The sequence below is a fragment of the Pyrgilauda ruficollis genome, unplaced genomic scaffold (genome assembly GCF_017590135.1).
Source record: "Pyrgilauda ruficollis isolate IOZ18807 unplaced genomic scaffold, ASM1759013v1 scaffold18, whole genome shotgun sequence".
Taxonomy (NCBI): Eukaryota; Metazoa; Chordata; class Aves; order Passeriformes; family Passeridae; genus Pyrgilauda; species Pyrgilauda ruficollis.
In genome coordinates, this window is record NW_024516984.1 from 3,731,705 (window position 1) to 3,751,912 (window position 20,208).

The window sequence follows — 20,208 nt, forward strand, 5'->3', positions numbered from 1 at the left end:
CAACAGGACTCTGCTGCAGCTACTGCGAGGTGCAGGGGGAGAGGAACAGCCCCACCTGGTGTACCAGCGTGTCCCTGTGATTTTACCGCTCACGGCTCCCTTACTTCAGCAGCACGAAAATGCTTCAGAGGATGGGGTAGTTCAGCAGCAGTTTAGGATCTTCTGAGAACAGGCAAATGAAGTAAACACCTGAGCACTGCAGAGATGGTAAAACCTCCACCATGAAATAAATATATTAATATAAGGGTTATGTTTTGCTTCCATAAGAAGCTCTTAGGTTATTATCTCCTTTATTTCAAAAGCCTGGTAGGGAGCCTATTGCTGTGGAGAAAACCAAACTACGCTGCCAAAAAAGCCACTCTAAGTTGCAGGAGTTGCACATTCTCCAACAGTGGCAGATTAAACCTGTTTTCAGGTACAGGAAAGATGGAGAGAGTCTATTTACAAGGGCATGTTGTGACAGGACAAGGGAGAATGGTTTTAAATTGAAAGACAGTAGGTTTAGATTAGCTGATAGGAAAAAATTCCTTACTGTGAGGGTGGTGAGGCACTGGAACAGGCTGTCCAAAAAGGTTGTGAATGCTCCATCTCTGGAAGTATTCAAGGCCAGGTAGCATGGGGCTCTTGAGCAACCTCGTCTAGTGGAAGGTGTCCCTGCCCATGACAGGGATGTCACAACTGGATTATCTTTAAGGTCCCTTTCAAAACAAGCCCTTCCATGATCCAGCATTCTTGGTTCTCTCATTACAAGAATCTTTATCTCACTGAAACAAATCTTCAGGCTTTTGGCTTAGAACTTTCCAACTTCCTTTTCTCTTATTAAACATGCTAATTCCTGATTTCATATGATACTTTTCACCTATACATGTTTTGACCTATTTTGAGAGCAGCTAAAAATAAACAAAGGTTAGAAACAACTGTTTATTATGAAAATAACATAAAAACATTTGTCTGCTCTAACTATCAAAATATACAACAAAGACTTAATTCTCTAGAAAACAAGGAAAAGTGCATTTTAGTGGATGAAACAGCTTGTGTAATATTCATTTTTAGTATAAATATTAATAATCTTCAAAGTCTTGTTGAATATCATTCAATGCATTTGTAAGTCGTCGTATTTTATTTTCCATGGCTTTTTTACTGTTTGCCATTTCTTGCAGAAGCTCCCGCATTTCTTCTTCAACAGAGTAGACCTGAAAGAGCACAGAGAGATGAAGTCGAATTCTTGCTTTTCTTAATACACCTAAACCCATATAATCTTGGCAATTTTTAACACTGATAAGCAATGCAAGAGTTCCATGCTTATGTTTGAATTTGCAATGCATTACTCTTGATACTGGATTCAGAAGCAGAATTTTTTCTTTAAAAAAATGCATTAATCTGCTAGGAGGTAGCAAGTGCTGTAACAATACAGGAAACTTATTAAGGAAAAAAAGCATCAGTTGTCATGTTAAGGAAGAATGCAGTAGACAACAGAAACAGTAATAGTTAAGGTTGGCATAGGTGAGTTAAATGGATTATCTGGCATAGTCATCATTACTCTTGCCTGTACAGATAAGGAAGTGTTTAGTTATTGACTCATAATAGCTGCATAGCATGGAGCTTTACTTTGCTTGAATATAAAACATTAGAATAGCACAAGTCTAGAGCTTTTCTTGCTGTGCAAAGATTGCGTACTAAGCCAGGACTGTTTCCATCCAGTCAGCCTGATAGATTCAAACAGGAGACTTCCAAGCACCCACGCTTGTAGCAGTTGTAGAATAAAAATACAAATACAATAAATGTATAAATTGAGTATTAAAATTACTTTTTCATTTGCTGCTTCAATTTGTTTTTCCTTTTCATTTTCCAGGTGCAAGAGTTCTTCCTGATGTGCTGCCAACACTGACTCAAGTTGTTTTCTGAAGGCATTATCCATTTTATGAAGCTTTTCCACAGCAATTCTAAAAAAATTATTGAAAAAAAAAATCACTATCCTGCAAACAACTGAAGTATTTTGCTTTGTCCAGTTCTGCCTTTGATAAGATTTTAAAAACTTAAGCATGAAGACGATTATATATTGGCATCAGAAGTGTCCTGTTTGTTCAAGTACAATTTCTAGCTTTATGCACTGTGTTTAGGACCTCTGGCATTCTCTAAGGAGAGGCATTTAATCACTAGCAAAGGATATGAAGATTAGGGCTTGTTACTGTCAAAATGGACAAAAACTCCACCTATTTTCAAACATCTCCTTATGCTTTTGGGTCCCAAGAAGTGAATGAACTGTGTGACCCTGTGAACAGCCTGTGAGCCTGTGTCTCACAAAAACAGAAAAGTGTCTCCTTCACCATAAAGAAGAAAACTGCAAGAAAATTCTGCTTGTAAGGGATAATTCTTAAATATACAGGAACAAAATGAAAGGCAATTGTATACAATAATTTACAACAAAATTCTGAAACAAACCAGAATTATTTAGAACAAAAATTTCAGTTTCACTATCAATCTTCTGACAGTTTCAAACCCCAATACTATTGACTATTTGAAGTGGTTTGTTTCGTTTGGCTTTTTTGTTATTAATGTTTGTTGTTGATTTGTTGTGGTTCTGTTTTTTCCTTCTCATGCAGTCTTATTAACTAGCTGGTATTTTCTCAAGAATAGTTGGGAGGAAGGAAGAAAAACATGAGAAGGGGAACAAAGAATAAAGTAAAAATCATCAGTTTCGCAAATTTCTCCATCATTCCACAAGCATATGCAATAATTGTTCAGATTATGAGTACCTGTTTCTGTATCATCTCATACTTAACTATTATTTGATTGAAGAAATTGACAGTAGAAGAGGAACAAGAAAATAAATCTTGCTGTTTGTATGGGAAAAGAATGACAGGTAATTTAGAAACAGTCTGTCACAGACTGAAACAGTAATTAACACACACCAAGTTGGGCAGGAGTGTTGATCTGCTGGAGGACAGGAAGGCTCTACAGAAGGGATTAGGACAGGTTGGATTGATGAGGCAAGGCCAATTGTATGAGGTTATTTTCAAAGAAAACGGAAATAAAGAAGTTCAGATGCTGAATGCTGTAACTGAATGCCAATTCCATGAAGTAAGTCACTTTTACAGCAAGAATTCCTTCTAGGCCCAGTTTGTAACTGGGCTCACCAAGTAGTTAAAAAGGTATTACACATTATTTCACCACATAATCGAGCATTTCTGCACAGTTACTGACAGTGCAACTCTACAGTAACTGAATAGTCACAAAATAAACTATTAAAGTGTTCACCTTTGAGTTTGAAGGCTTTTATTTCTCTCTTCAATCAGCTTCTTCTCTTTGAAATCAAAGTTCTCCTTCATTTGTTTAACCTGCACCTCCAGCTGGCTTAATAGCTCTCCTTTACCTTGCCACCTCTTTTTCAGTGCACTGTAAGTAAAATGCACATATTTACAATGAATATAAATACCACTTCTTAGGAAGGCAGAAAAGCTTCTCATGCTTCCATTTTTCCTCATTTCTGTGGGTTTTCATAGCAAGCAAGAATAACTTCAGAGCAGTGTTGCATACAATGATCCCAAAGAATTATTGTGATTTGTGTGTATCACCTGTGTGCATTCTTAATGTCATCAAGTTCCATTTCTTTTTCTTCTAGCAGTTGTTTTAATTCCTCTTTTCTTTCATTTTGCCGTTCTAATTTTTTCATTAGTTTTTCACATTCAGCAGCTTTTTCATCCAACTGTATTTGAAGCAATTTCTGAGCTTCCCGATTTTCTTCATTGTGTTTTTTGATTTGTTTATCTTTTTCTTGTATGCCCTTTAGAAGATAAATATTTTAGAACACACAAACTCCCTTAACTTTATTGTTAACCCTTAAGAGTATGTGTTTAGTCTATGATTAAATAAAGCAGAGAACAACATAAAAGTTTACTCTTCTGAATGTATGAAGAACACTTAATAAAGTGATAGTCAGAATCTTCATCTGAAAGAAGTCTGAATTTAAAAAAAGTCAACAAAACATAAATCTTAAGTTGAAAGCAAGATAAGAATAAAGTTATTTTGAACTCTTATTATACATAAGAGTTGAATAAACAACTTATATTTAAGTCACTGAGCTCACAATCTGTGTAACAATAACTTATGCATCTAACTTTGACTGATGTGACACACTATAAAACCTTGATTATTAAGCTAATCTTTTAAGTCTATGAATGAGACAAATGGAATTATTGGGACAAAACATATTACTTCTGCTGCCAAAATACTATTTACAACAACAAAATAAATAAAAAATATTTATGTTGTAAAACAAATGTGAGGCAAACTTTTAAAAATCATTTTTCCTTTTAAACACCCAAGAAGAATTATGCTATCTTGATTTCATCTCTCTCAAAATCATTATCATGAATAAACTGAAGCAAGGCAAAGAGAAGAAGGTCTGTACATAAATATGGTTCAGTGAGAGATTCAAAGTAGCATCACTGTGCATCTATTTAATAAAAAGCCCTCTTTTGCTCTCAGTGAAATGAATTGCCACGGAAAGCCTGATAGTGATTTGTGAGTCAGAAAACTGTAAGTACAGACCCAGCTTTTATCAGATGATTTGTGACAGCTAAAATTAAAACTTGCAGTGAAAGTTAAGCACACAAATTTTCAGATATGGCACTTACTTCTTTTAGTCTCCTAATTGTTTCTGTCTGATCATCCACTATTTTGTTTTTAATTTTTATGGTATCACTGTCCTGTTGCTTTTGCTTTTTTAACGTGTCAATCTCATTTGTTAAAACTTCAATTTTTGCCTCCAGTTTCCCCCGATCTTGTGCAAGATGAGCTCCTGGACAAAACAGGATACTGATTTCAAGATGTGGAATGTTGGGAGATTGGACTGGGGGAGGCAAAGGTAAGAACCTTACAAACAAAAGGTTTGACTGTTTTGCCCACAAGAAACACTGTAGGGATTTATTCTGTGGGTAGGTAACACTTAAGAGGAAATGCAGAACTGAAGGTCTCTGTTTTATCCTTTATGACAACTTCTCTGAAAAATAGTTGACAATAATTCTTGCAGACCCCTGAAGACCACAAGGTGGTGCTGAATCACAGGAATAGAGAAAAATGCCCAAACTTTTTTTTCTCCCAGCATTTAACACTCTTTTAAGATATATACTGAAATTTCCATATTAGATTTCCCTGCTAGACAAGAAGCATTACATAACATTATTTATATGTCCTTGTTTTTCTAGTTTCACATTTAAAAGTTCTGTGTACAACTTCATGGCATTTTCACATTTTCAGGAAACAGATAAACTGTATTCACAGCTGATTCCCACAACTGCTGTTACAGATCCTGTATCAGCCCATGTGCCACAGAACATTTATTTTTGCACATCATCTTTACAACTGAATAAGATCAGGAAGGCATCCAAGGACCTTTTCATGATTAAAATCTATTGGAGTGTGTATTTGAAATGTAAGATATTGAACACCATTTTTTTTTCTGACAAAGAAAAAAACCCATTGTTTTACCCTGTTCTGCCAACTCCTGCCCCCATATTTTTCTTTCCATTTTTAATCCATCAATCACAGATTCCTGGGCTGTCAGCTGGGAAGTAAGTTTTACATTTTCTTTTTTTAGAAGTTCCACTTGAATAGCCTTTTGTTTGTCCTCCTCAATCACAGTTTCAAGTTCTCCAGTTCGACACTGTACAAACAAACATTGGGAAAAGACAGTAAGATCCTTTCAAACAATATGCAAAATTTCAAATCAATACTAAGGGGTAAGGAAAGTAATCCTTATATACACCAAATCAAGTTAACTGAGAATTATTCTGCTTGCATTCAGGGCTCTATCTGCATCTCATTCCAGTTGTGAAACATAAATGTTTCCTTCAAATAGACATACTTCAATTCCAGAAAACTGTAAATACCCACTCTAAAGTATTAATGTAATCATAAAAACCTGTTTAGAATTATAAATGCACAAGTCAAGAAAAGCAAAAGATAAAGATAATAAAAACTGGATCAGAATACAGAAGCTGGGACATACTTTCACTTCCAATGATAAATATGTATCTTCAGTTATCCAAGCTACATTTTGTTTTACAGATTACAGCTATTTAATATAGGTATTTTTCAATTTTGTTCTTAAAAGCATCACTGACTGGCAGAATCATATTCTGTACAATAACAAAATGTTTGGGCACCCTAACAACAACATATAGGGGAGATTAGAAATAGCTGTGCAGGGATTGTATTCCACTCAAGTTCTAGCACAAAGCTGGACTGAATCACACAACCATTTATGTCCTTTAAATTAAAAAAATATTTACAGATAATAAAATAGTACTAGAATGTGTTGTCACAAAGCAACTGTGCCCACAGTATTTAAGATTAAAATCTGACATGCAGTAGATAATGAATAATACTTCTAATATTATACAACTGGGAGATACTGAGCTGCTAACAACTACACTGCATTATTTGTTCAATTGCAGTTCTACTTCGTGTAAGTGACCAGTGCAGAGGTATGTTCCATTTCTTTGAATATATAAGGGGTCAGAGCTATTAATGTAGTTTTGACTGACCAACAGATATATAAAAACTGCTACTGGTCACAGGGCAAGGAGTGCACTTTCCAAAACATGAGTGAGTTGACATTTTTCTATATGGGGAGCAGTGTTTGTGAGAAATAGAAGTGCAAGATGCAAGAATAAAGGCTGATGTGCACTACTGGGTTTTAGTGCAATAGGAAACCTGTGTCTTTTAGTAAATCAAGCCTGTATGGAAGCATTAACTTTTACAGATGAAACATCACAAAAAATAATCTATGTAGTTGAAATGTTTTGAAACAAATACCTTTAGGTTTGCTGTAGCTTCTTCGTTTGATTTTGTTAATTCTGCAATTTTTGCTTTCTGTTCTTCCACTAAATTTGTCAGGTCTTGGATCAGACTTGCCATGTCTTTTTCCCTTTGTTCCAACTCAAACAGGGCTTGTTTGTATTCAACTAGATCAGCAGAAGCTTTTTCAAACCCCTGTTTTACCTAAAATTTTGTAAGACAAGACTTGAAAAATGCTAACATTTGGAAAAAAATACGCATATATAAACATAACTGACATTTGAATTTCAAGTGAAGACACAGAAATTCATCAAGTCTATAGGAAATTAGTAAATATCCCGGTTTTCTCCTGGTTTGTTCATGAAACTACAACTTGAAAAACTGGTTCTACCCAGCTGCATAATTGTAATAAAACCCCAAACCCAACAAATCATAACAAAAAACCCCAAACAAACAAAAAAACCCTACACACAGAAAAAAAAAAGTCATGGGTGGATGGGAAGCAGAGCAGAAAAACCATACTTGGGAGCTAAAAACAATGGCTTAATTTAATCTCATTGTTAAAACTGACATTGAAATCGCAAAAGAAGGACAAAGTTAATTCAAGACTTTTTTTTTTCAACAGAAAGATTTGAAGGGCAAAATCCCTGTTGTTTCTTTCCCCTCTTCTCCCATCTATTTAAAACTTATTTAAAACAAAGAAAACCAAGTTTAAGATGAAAAATTTAATATTTTATTTAACATATAAAAATGTAAATACTAGCCACAGAAATAAATTCCTTGAGGAATTTATCAAGCAAGTTTTGAATTTGAGCTTCAAAATATATATCCAAACTTAAAATTTGAAAATTTACACAATAAGGAACTATATTACTAAATACACTTGTATATATATATCTATATTTAATGATAACCTTATCAAAACACAAACACAAGGAGGTTTTACTGTAATTCAATATATTCTAATTGAAGGTCAACATATTTTAATAGAAATTAATAATATCAGACAAAAGGGATTTTTAAAATTTCTTTTGATTGAGTTCTACATATGAACAAAAATGTTGGGGGTTTTGAATGCTGACTTGGCATTTGCTGTCCTTGTTCTAATCACTGATATTTCAAACCTTTCTAGCAGTATTCTTGCATGAATCCTTGGAGCAAAGATCATCGGGATAAAAAACCAACCCAACAAAACACCAAAAAACCACACCCAGAATATCCACCCAAACCCAACATATTTAAGAGAACTACAACCCCACCTAGTGTGAGATTAAATGTTCTCTTAGTCTTACCTCTTTAAACCTTTTTGTTTCGATAGTTAAAGCTAAACGAAACTCATCTTCTAGCTCTCTGTACTTCTGGTTTGACATGTTAATTTTCTCCTGCAATTCTCTAACACGCTGTTCATGCCTCTGCTCCTCTTTAGCCACTTCTTTTGCCAACGCGTTTTGAAATTCAGGTCCATTTAAAGCAACTCGAGTTCCAAGTTCTTTCCTAAAATTACCAAGCATACACTTGAGACATGAACTGCATGATCTCACAATGCTGTTTTAATTCATTTTCTTTGTCTTACTGAACAAGGATAATGAATTACATAATAAATGGGGTAAATTCCTTCATCTTACAGACAGCCTTCAGTCTTCTCTGACAATGGCCATAGCATGAGGAAAATTCTGTTGACTACTGTTAAAAACACCCAAAGGAATATGCTTACTTTTGAATTCAAACATTTCTAGAAATTATTAAATTGTGCTTTTGCTGTGATTTAGCACTTGTTTGCTTTGCTGTTAACAAACATCTGGAAGTGACATTAGAATCAGAGAAAAGCCCTGTACAGCCAGACACCCTCTTCTGCAGTCAGTCATTCCTTCCACCCTCACCCAACAACTGCTGCTATTCACTCAGACCCAAAACCTGAAAAGCATCAGCAACACGGACCTAAAAGGACAATGTTGAAGCCTCAAGTATAGTTTCACGTCATGTAGCCTCAAGTATTCTCCAAAAAAGGGAAATTTTCAAAGAGGAAAGCAGCCAGGCAAGTAACTCACACTCCACCCAACAAGCAAGATTCTGCAGAGGCTGCAGAACACTTTGTGTTATTGTAGCATATGCAGCTCTTCAGTTCAAATACAATTCAAATACGATTTTATTTTTATCTGATTATTCCTGGATTACAGACCAAGTATTTAAAATAAAGAATTTGGCCACATTATAAGAGAAGAACCTTTCACATGAAAGGCTGGAAGTTGCCTACACGAACTTACGAGTCAGGAACCTACAAGATATTCCTAAATGAGCAAGAAAATGTGTAGGAAGACATCTACATTTTTACAAAGACCATCTCTCCCACTAATCAAAAAATCCAAAACAAACCAAACCCGAACAAAAGCACATCCGTACTTGAGAACACATTTAAACAAAACAAAACACGTTGGCAACACAAGGATCTGTATTAACTTGTGAAAAGAAAACAGTGACCCCATACCTTTGCTCTTGCTCTCTTAATACAAGAAGCTCATGTAGTTGTTTTACCTTCTCCTTCTGTTGTCGGACAGATATTCGAAGTAAGTGTACTTCTCTTTCATTTGCTGATGCTTTAAGCTCTGCTTCTTGCACCTGTTTCATCTGTGTCATAAAGAGCAAGATTTTCTTAAAAAAAGATAATCTAATCTTCATGTTTTATAGTAGAACACAAAGGTGTTTTCTAAGAGTTTTTTGTTTGGTGTTTGTTGTTTGGTTTTATTTTGTTTTTTTCTTAATATATTTTAACACTTGAAGAAATTTAAGACAAGATGTTTAAAATAAAGTCTTAAATTCCTACAACTCAAAAAGCAACCTTGATAAAGAACCAAGGGCATTTACTTAATTTGTAAAGAACTTCAAGGTGTCCTGCAGAAGTGGAAGAAGTGCATTGGTACAATGATATCCTCAATTAGAAACTCTTTTATTGTAATGCTTGTATTAGTTTCAAACAAAACATTTTTAGATGTATTCAACATTAACTTCATTTTGTTAACACTTTGCTGTATAAAAATATGCACCTTTCTGATTGGTACAGTTTAAAGCTGCTGAACAGATCTGCTTTCTAATGAATTTACAAAAAATGTAGAATCGGTATAAACACCAGATGGCATACTCCACTTTTTCCATTTGATGCAAGCTTTCAGGAGTAATTCCATTTTATAGTCATAAGCCTTTTAAATACAAAACTCTTTTCTGATTCAACATGAAGAAAAAAGATATGAAAAGAGTTATAAAAAGGATTGTGATTACTCATTAAGTGATAATTCAAAATCATGACACTTCAGAAGGCTAAGTTTTTATGTTCTACATGTTAAGCCTTTTCATGAATAGTTTAATGAGTAACTTTTAGACACATCACACTATATTCCTTTGTTTTGTGGAAGAAGAGAAGCAATTCTCTCCTAAATCGAAGCACTTAAAAATGCCAAGCAAGAACACATTTTGACAAAAATTTCAAGATAGAACAAGGGAATAGAGTACACATTTAGATGCATAGTAAACTTACTAATCTTGAATCTCTTCAAGCAGTCATTTAGTAATGCTGACTGAAAGCCTTAAATAGTGGTGGCTACGTGGAGTAATGATAATTCACCACTGAAAGTAACTGCTGGAATGTACAATGAGAAAGCTCTATGAAATATTCTAGAATTTCTTAATCTTGGAATTTATAAAATAGGACAAAGGTATAGTAAATCTGAACATTCAAAAAGAGGATTTCGTTTCGAGAGCATCATGATTATTCTTTGAAACATAATTATTAAGGAGTATTTGCTATAGGATCTTAAAGACACGAACAAAGACCTTCCCTTAATAAAGTGTTTGTGTTAATAAAAACAATGTTACTACCACCAAAAGAGATGACTTATTTCTACAAACTCATCGAAGGAAAAATAAAAGCCTTATACATCAGTAAGGTGTTTCCATTCTTATAAGATAGAAAAAACCACACACACGCAAATCCCACTCCTCTGTTCTCCAAATCACTAAATTTAGTACTTTTCAAACTGACGGGCAGATACCTGATCTAAACTGAAGGTAACCTCTAGATTCCATAGTAGCTCCAGGATATCTACAGCTAAGGAAGAAATGGAAGAGCCACTCAAGTACCCAAACAGGAGCCTAAAGTAGAGGGTGTCTTGGATGGTACTTTGCAGTTTGTCAGGACACTCCCAGATTTTCATTCCTTTCAGGGAACCTAAACACCACCACTTCCTAGAGCACCACACCATCAGTTCAAAGACTTTTCAGGATGGATGTGTTAAGATTAATTTTCTCTAAGTTCAGTGACACAGGAATGGACTAACATAGGAATATAAACAAACAAACAGAGTAGATATTAGAGGACACTGAAAATTCAGCAATTAATTTCTCAGAAAGACATAGTGGCAGTATGTGGTCCAGCATCTTGATCTTATATATTTGTATACTCAACAAAGAGCCTCTGACTACAAAAGCATCATTATCTTCTCCAGCTGTAAAAACAAAACCAAAAAATCCCAAACAAACAAACAAACAAACACAAAACATCACACAAACTAACCAGAATCTTTAATGTTCTCGGCAATTACTGTTTTGTTGTGGTCGCAATTATAAGCATGTAATTTTTTAGACCAGTGAAACAAACAGAACCACCAGATTTCCATCCCAGTAGTAAGATGTCTATTGATTTTAGCAACTTTAAAAACTTGTCTTTATCACTCTATGTTTTCAGAAAATATCAGCTCTCAGTGTTAAGTACATAGGACTTGTTCTCCTTTATCTTAAGGCCACCATTTATAAAATACATTAATTGACAATTAAAATGGATACCCATTAAAAAAAAAAACCAAAAACCCAGGTTTTATTGTGGAAAACTCAGACTCAGTGTTGGTAAAATCTAGCATTTGTTTGTATTCAGGACTATGGTAGTCATCCTGTTGCCACTGCATTATTTACTCATGAAAAATATTTACCTCTGCTGTTCGCTGCTCCAACCTCTGTGTCTCCATCTTGGACAGTGTTTCTTCTAAAGTTCGCATGGCCTTCTGATATTCTGCTTCTTTATTTCTTGCCTGATTTAGCTCATTAGTAAGTCTTTCAGTTTCACCTTTCAACTGTTGGACATCTGCCTGCAGTCTTGCTTTGGCATCTTTCTCTTTCAATATCAATTCCTTTAACCTGAGAATAAATGCAGTGAAGTTGTATTATAAATGTTTTACTTGTAAGTTTCATGCCAAATACATTGAGAAAAAGGCATTAGTAGCTGTTGTAGCAACACATCTTGTTTTTTACTGCATTTTACTATTTATAGCACTGTCATATAAAACTGTTTAAAGGGACATAAACTATTAAGTCATGTGCAGCATTACTATATGGAGATCCGTTTAAAAAAACCTGAGATGGAGACAACCTCATAGATACATCTTTTAGGAAATGACACTTTAGTATTACTTTGCTTTACAGGAGCATAATAAGCTTCTTATAGAAGACGGTCTAAATGTAGATTGGTATAAAATAAAGGTTGGAAGTGAACCTAAAACAAAAAGGGAAAAAAGGGAAATATTCACAGTCAGTGATGGATGGTACTCAGGAAGCACATGGCTTGGTTTATCCTAAAAAAAAGAAAATGTGGATTTGATAAATACAATACAGTTAAGAAAAAGCCAAATGGAGCAGAAATCTCCAAAAATAAGGAGATCTTTAAAAAAAAAAGGCTGCTGCTCAGGACACATGAGGATGGTGACAATGACCTCTCTGCAGATGTGCTAGCTAGGCCTGCCCAGCACAATACATTGCCTATGGGCCAACTCCAGCCTGCCAGAAACATTTTTGTTCTAATGTGCTGCACAGAAAAAAGCAAAGAACGCCCTAGGTGTATGTGGAAAGGGAGACTGGGACACAGAAGGCAGAAGTACGATATGAGACAGCTACTAGAGTTTGAACTGAAGGTATAGTTATGATACAGGTTGTTTGGAAAGTAATGGCTAGAAATGGAGAAAAGTGGCATACTGATAATGTTCTATGACAAGAACAGGAAGGAAGTTGCAGAAAGGAATTTCACTAGGTAATACTGAGAGAAACTCTAGCACTACTTCTTGATGCCTTATTTTCCAACTACATTGTTTAAAGCTGTCCTTGTTTCTTAAGCCTACAAAATGAATTACTGGAAACTAAAAAAAGAACCCCATAAACTCTTAGACTATAGCATTATTTCCCTACCTGTCTCTGGTGAATAAAGCCATACTCTGAATATTCTTTTCTTCTTTTGCATGCTTCTGTAGCTCACTGACATGCTCTAATAATTTCTTCTCTGCTTGCTCTGCTTTCCACCTCCTTTCTTTCTCCTGATCCAGTTCTTGAATTAGTGCCTTAGCAAGAATGTGATAAGCATCAACTTACTAGGAAACATTCAAACATAGCCAAAAATGGTAATCACTATTTATAATTGTAGAACAAGACTTTTTTGTCTTAGTGGAATTCATGGATGACAGAAGAAAATGCAAGCAACCAGGACAAAAACTCCCATAAAAGTGAAATAAAATACATTCTCACTCAGTTGGCACTACAAGAACTCCACTATATTTGATAATATCTACATGCAATTATTTTTGTGACCTCCAGCTTTAGTTTGACCAGGAGACATATGTTTGGCTTCACATGACGATATATGTAACTTAAAATGATACAACACCTACTCGGTATGTTGATTCCTCTATGGGATTTGAATTATATTCTTCTACTTTTTCCATATTACTCTGTCTTCCAGTTAGTATTTCAGCTTTTCTTCCCACTACTTTAAAAGGAGAGTCATTCTGACTGGAGCATGGACACTTGGAGGAACTCTTCTTCTCTTCCCTATATGCAGAGTTTGAAGAGCAACAGTGGATTGAGACACTTTTAAATGAAAAAAACTTACAGTTTAGTGCAGCAGCTAAATACTAGAGAGTTCAAAACAATTTAGAAAATAATTTGCAATCAGACCACAGAAACAAGTGAATTCATATATTCAGCTCTAAAAAGATACTTACAGCTAGCAGATGCTACCTAAAACCATCTAATGATCACAGAGATACAAAATAATTTTAGAAGAGTAGAGTAGCCGTAGAGCTGCAGTGGCTGACTGAACAAATATATTCCAATTTGTATTGTCCTCTACTCATCACTTCTAATATTTACTATACAAATCAAACAAATCACTATGGCATTGTCAGCTTCAAAGATATATAATCTTGACCATTGTTCTGAGACCATGAATCTTTTAATTACTCAGTTCCATCTGTGGAGAATTCTTTTGCCACCACAATTTAAAATAAAGATGGAAACATAAGCTGTTAGGATTTTGAAAGTTCTTGTTTTGGAATCTTCAGTTCAATTTCCTTATCACCTGAAGAAAGAAACAGCTCATGTGGAGAAACAACAGAATGAAGCCTCAGTAGCTACTCATTTGCAGGGTACTGACTTCATTTACACAACCTACCACTTCCAGTGAAATGTTTCAAAACTGTTTCAAAATGACAATATTCAGTTTAATGAATTTTGGCTTTATATAGTAAACACTGAGATACCTGTTAGTAATTTTCTTCTTTAGATGACTTGCATGACCTTTCGTAGATAAGGCAGTTTTATGGTAAGTGGGGATCTTGCTTCTTTTCATGACCTTTCTGTTGTTCTCTTTTCCACTCTCATTTTCACTCTCAGAAGTTGGATCTGTGTCTCTCTTAGCTTTGAGAGCACTTGGAGCAGCTTCCTGTCTTGAACTATCAGATACCTAAGAAGAGATCAAAGTTTTAGATACAAATTTTAATATTTCTGATTGGCTAACACTTATTCAGGTCCAACTTTAAAAAAAGTTCACACAAAATAGTTTTGACAAAAACTAAACAATTGCTTTACTTTCTTTACTTTTCTTTACTTTTACAGTCCCTTCCCTACTTGAAATATTTTGAAATATTTTGTTGCTGAAATATTTTGTTGTCTTAAAGCTAAAGTAAACCCAGGATGCTTGAGAACATATAGTTGTTTCCTTTTGAAATACCTTTTAGTTTGGTAAAATCCTTAGGCAGCTGGTGAAAAATGTAAAACAAACACAGCACTTAAAGCCAAAAAAGGCCTTGCAAACACCAGAACCAAACAAACCTGACAAGCTTATGTTATCTATGTTAACAACACAAACTATAATACGTGACAAGCATATCAGACCAAGTTGACCTATTAGTGAAATTAATTTTCACCAACTGTACAATCCAGGCACTTTGGTTCATTTCATGTTTTACTCTGGTTCAGTTAGTACATTGATTGGTTTCAGGATAAAAAAAAAAACAAAAAAACCAAAAACATAAACAACATAAAAAATGATTGGATAGCTCTGCTAGTCCCATACACTATGGTTTTTATTCTGTATGGAATGATTCATGATACAAAGTGCAATCTTCAGTTTTAAAGACTTGTTTTTATTTTATTCCCAGCTTCTCAAAATGATGAAGAACACATTAGCACAGTCAGCCTATAATACCAGTAGAAATGTTCTAGTCTGGTAAAGCAAACTTTTAATTATCAGAAATGCACACTTTATCTTACAAACAAAACTTGCTGTGCAATCACAGAAAAAAAAAAATCACCTTTTGCAGTATCTGTAAAATTTGATCTTCTATTTTTTTAATTCTCAGCTCACTGTGTATTTTATCAAGCTGGGTCTTCTCGGGTTCAGAAGATGAGACAAGCTCTGTGGAGGAGCTGGTGGCACCTTGCACTGGTACCCTTGAACGCTGCCGAAACTGAGCCAGTGCCTGGTCGATGTGTGGTGTCGCCAGTGGTAAGGGAACACTGTTCTGTCAGAAGAAAAGACAACTCTTGCAGCATTAATATGTTGCATACAATATAAAAATGGAATGTGTCAATATTAAAACTAGTACACACAAACTGTCCACCTGATCTCGGGTGGAAGGGCACTCAGACGAAACCAAAGAGCCCAAAATGTCTTCTAAACACTGCAAATCTGAACAGTTTTCTTCTGCCGGGTCCACTGGTACACCAGAAATATTTCTTCCATCTAGAGCTGTTAGCTGGGGCAATGACTGAAGAACAGTTTCTCTATAACCTTGAGAAAAAGACCACATTTAAATTGAAATCAATCTTGCAAGAAGATGCCTGGTGTCTTTTAGGTACATCATCATCTTAAATGATTCACTACAATTTTAATGTAAGAAAAAAAATAGTGAGTTACCTACAATTGTCTCATCTTTCCCCACCCAAGGCTTTAAACGGACAACATTACAAATTAAATCAACTGGGAAGCTGCCTGCCTAGTCCTGATCTACACAGGGATTTCCCAGCCACCATCAGCACACTGCAATTGCACAGACAACCTTTCAACATCAGCCTACTGCACCCAAACAATTGTACCAAGTGGAAGGGTAGATGAATGTAATGGAAAAGCAAGTTCTCAAAGGGCTGAGACAACTTCATCCTTTGTCAGTGAATGAAATAAGGCATTATGAAACTGTAAAGCACTGAAGGTAGCACTTTTAATTTATTAGAATTTAGGCTGCTGAACACTGCAGTTTTGGAAGTGCCACCAAAGACACAGATATGAAGGGGTATATAAGTACTTGCAGAAGAAAACTAGTGGCATTTTCTAAGTTAATCAGATAACTTTAATAGTCCTGCTACTGTTTCTGTAGTGCCTGAACGTATTTGTAAAATATGATGAGTGCATTAAAAAATTACTTAAAACCTTATTTGGCTTTCATCAGTGACACCTGGTGTTTATTTTTAACTGTACATACCTTACATCTGTATCAACTGTGTGCTCATTATATTATTGCTATTTTGTATGGTCATAATTCCTACTGTCCTACTCTTTGAAATTACCTTTAAACTCTTGCAAAAGCATCAATCCTCCACTTCCACCTTCCTCTAAGAGATTTTCCTCTCTCACACACAGAGAAAATTTAAAAAAAACCCTACACCAATATAAAATGCTACAATTTAACTTGTTTGAACTTAGACATTTTAATGAACTGTAACATTTTAATGGCCTGAAAAACTTACCCCCAAACCAGAAGCTCAAAGACAACTGAAAGTGATGCATCCACATGCATTCTCCAACTTGTCTCCAAGCTGCCTAGTGAAACACCTGACACCTATTTAGGTGACAATGCTAATTATTGGAGAGGATCCTAGAGTCTGTCACTGCTAACCAAAGCAGGGGAAAGAGAAGGAAAAGCTCACTGTTACTTTCTCTTGTGATCTCTATTAGTAGCAGACTACCTATTTCCTGTGCCTGCCCTCTGTCTATAAGTTCAGTACCTCCAAATACATTCTTTGAGTTCTCCACCTTTTCAGCTTATAATATTAATATTTCTGTCCTTCCACTAGACCATGTGGCTCAGAACCTAATGCAACCTGTCCTTGAACACTTCCAGGGATGGGATATCCACAACCACTCTGGGCAACCTGTTCCAGTGCCTCATCAGCCTTCACAGTAAAGAATTTTTTCCTAATATCTAATCTAAAACTACTCCAGTTTGAAGCCATACCTCCTTGTCCTATCACTACATGCCTTTGGAAAGAGTCTCTCTCCTTCCTTCTTTTAGATTCCTCTCAGGTACTGCAAAGACACAAACAGGTCACCCTGAAGCCTTCTCTTCTCCAGGCTGAACAATCCCAATTCTCTCAGCCTTTCCTCATAGGAGAGGTGCTCCATCCCTCTAATCATGTTGGTGGCCCTCCACTGGACTCACAGATGAAAATGTTGAGCCTTATCAAAGCATGCAATTTACAATTTTGAGAATATGCTGTCGGGGAAAAAAGGATTTTTTAAAATGGAAAATGAATTCATTTTGACAGAATTTAGATTTCTGCAGGCTGGCCAGTTTATGAATGAATTTGCAAGCTTCAGAAAACGGCTCACAGCTTAAAGGAAATCATGGAGCTAATAAGCACAAATTATCTACGTAAGATCAGATCCATACCTGCTATGTGACAAACTGGATTGGCTTTTCCGTTTCTTTCCAGCGTGAGGTTTGTCAAACAGCGCAGCCCCTTTGTGCACTGAAGTAAGTGATTAATATTGCTTACACAGTTGCTGTGAAGGTCAATGTGGCTAATCTTATGTCTGGTTCCATGAAGAGATCGAAATCCTGGAAATTTCAGGGGAAAAAACCCAAACAACCACAAAGTAATGTTTTCTGCTACAGTCCTATTCTATGGGGTTTAGAACAGACAGCATCTTGTTGAAAAATATTCAGTAAATAAAGTATCATAACTAGAAATGAGAGAATAACACTCGCTCCATATCCTTGTCTAAATGTTAATTACCTAGTCTACCAAACCACAAAGTACAACACTTAAGCTACTTATGTGAGATAACTTTAAAGAAACAGATTAATCTCTGACTGTTAAAAAGCATGTAAAAATAAACCTTTTCCTTGAAGTTTCATTTTATAACACAAGCTCATTAACAAAATTGTTACCAATGTTCTTTTAATTTTCCATTACAAGTACTCTTGATTTTGTAGCATGAACTCATAAGAACAACTGACCATTTCAACAGAGATATACAAGAGAACTTCCATATCATATGTAAAGTTGCATTTTTGTTCTATAAAAATGAAAAATATAAATATTTTGGAAGTAAATACAGAATGTTTACTACTTTCTGAACAAGCTTGGCCTTACCAAACACAGAAGAATAAATTCCAGTTTGGAACAATCTTTGGTGCTAAAAACCTTAAAGCTGAAAAGAGCAGCAATAGCCACCTGTATTAGAATTATTCAGTGAATTGGCACTTGAAGCACTAGAAATTTTTCAAAATACACTTGGTCATTGTTTTTCAAAATTAAAGTGAGACAAATGCTTTGTATTGCACAGCACATGGCAACATCACTTACCAGAGAGATCATGTATGCGATTATATGACAAGTTCAGCATAGTTAAATTAAAGAGTTTTTCCAGTCCTAAACAAAATAAGGGAAAAAAATAGAAACAGGAGGATTTTCAGAAGAATGCTCTGCTTTCATCAAATTCAAAGCTTGCAAAGTGAACCTTTAAAGATCATAACTACAAATTATGACATTAATCTATAATCATATTATAAAAATCAGGTTTTTCTTCTAAATTAAGGCATTTTGCTAAGATAAGGCTTGTGAAGATTATACATACTCATCTTAAAATTTACTTCATAAAATGGTTAGCATACTAACGCATACTAACTTGGTATAACCTTAATTATATGCAAACATTCCAAAAGTAAATGTTTGGAAACGTTTACTTTTGGAATGTTTGCATATAATTAAGGTTAAAAAAACGACTTTTAGAGAAACTTTTGTAACTTGCTAAATGGACCGAAATAAACATAGCAGACCCTCCACTTTGGTTAGCAGGTTGCAGGACAAGCTCAGGGTGCGCAGCTTAGCCAGGGAACCGAGCCCCTCGATGCGGCGGATCTGGTTTGAGGACAGATCCAAGTGCTGCAGATTCCGGAGGTGGTCGAGCCCTTGGATCCTGGCGATGAGGTTACAGTGGGCGTTGAGCGTGTGCAGGTCCGAGCTCAGGGACACATCCCTCAGGCTGCGGAGAGAGGAGCCCACCGTCAGCCGGCAGCTCGGCCCTACGCCGCGGCCTCCCCTCTCCCCGGCCCGTCCGCACTCACCTCTTAACGCCCTTATCCATGAGGCTGAGCTCGCCGGGGATCCCCGCCATGCCGCCGGGCCCCCGAGCTGCCCGCATCTCGCTTCAGTGCTCCCTCGTCTCCCACGGCAGCGCTGGCCGCCTTAGAACACGAAAGCCTCACGGCCCCGCGGCCGCCGCGCTCCGCTCCGGCCGCGTCCTGCTCCCGCCGCGGGCAGGCGCGGCCGCGGGGAGGCGGCGCTGCCGGAGCCCGTGGGGCAGCGGGGGACGAGCTCCGTGCCTCCACTGCGCTCCCTGCCGCTCTTCTGCCGCTCTCCTGCCGCTTCCCGCCGCTCCCCGCCGCTCCCCGCCGCTCTCCTGCCGCTTCCTGCCATGGGCCCAGAAAGGGGCCGGGTTTAGAGACCGGACCGCTTTGCATTCTTTTCCAGCGGACGCGCGGGGGGCTGTGGTGTTTTGTTGAGCGCACCCGGTGTTAAGAGTGTCACAGAGTCGCAGAACAATCTGAGATGGAAGGAACACACAGGGACCATCGACGGCCATCCCCAGGAGTCGCGCCGTGTGCCAGAGAGCACTGTGCAACTCTGTCAGGCATGGAGCTGTGACCGCCTCCCTGGGGAGCCCGATCCCGTGCCCAGCCACCAAGGGATAATGTCAGTGAGGTTTTCTGAGGTTAGGCAGCTTTGTCAGAAGTAGAAAATCCTGACTAATATGCTGTTTGGGACATTCTGTGAATGCCTGTCTTGTACTAGAAATCGTGTGCTAGGATGATCAGT

At 36.6% G+C, this 20,208-nt stretch overlaps 1 protein-coding gene across 1 annotated transcript; it reads right to left on the reverse strand.

Annotated features, from left to right (window-relative positions):
• Positions 1-960: 960 nt before the first annotated feature.
• LRRCC1 (leucine rich repeat and coiled-coil centrosomal protein 1) lies at positions 961-19,732 on the reverse strand. The gene is made up of 19 exons (XM_041464430.1): positions 19,458-19,732; positions 19,170-19,375; positions 18,697-18,762; positions 17,778-17,945; positions 15,732-15,901; positions 15,423-15,632; positions 14,370-14,572; positions 13,500-13,659; positions 13,024-13,172; positions 11,778-11,982; positions 9,287-9,426; positions 8,094-8,295; positions 6,820-7,005; positions 5,491-5,665; positions 4,638-4,801; positions 3,576-3,784; positions 3,259-3,396; positions 1,808-1,943; positions 961-1,193 (listed from the first exon to the last, which is right to left on the reverse strand). Exons 1-19 carry the CDS (start codon positions 19,532-19,534, stop codon positions 1,062-1,064), a joined length of 3,096 nt encoding a protein of 1,031 aa, XP_041320364.1. The 5' UTR covers positions 19,535-19,732; the 3' UTR covers positions 961-1,061.
• Positions 19,733-20,208: the final 476 nt, after the last annotated feature.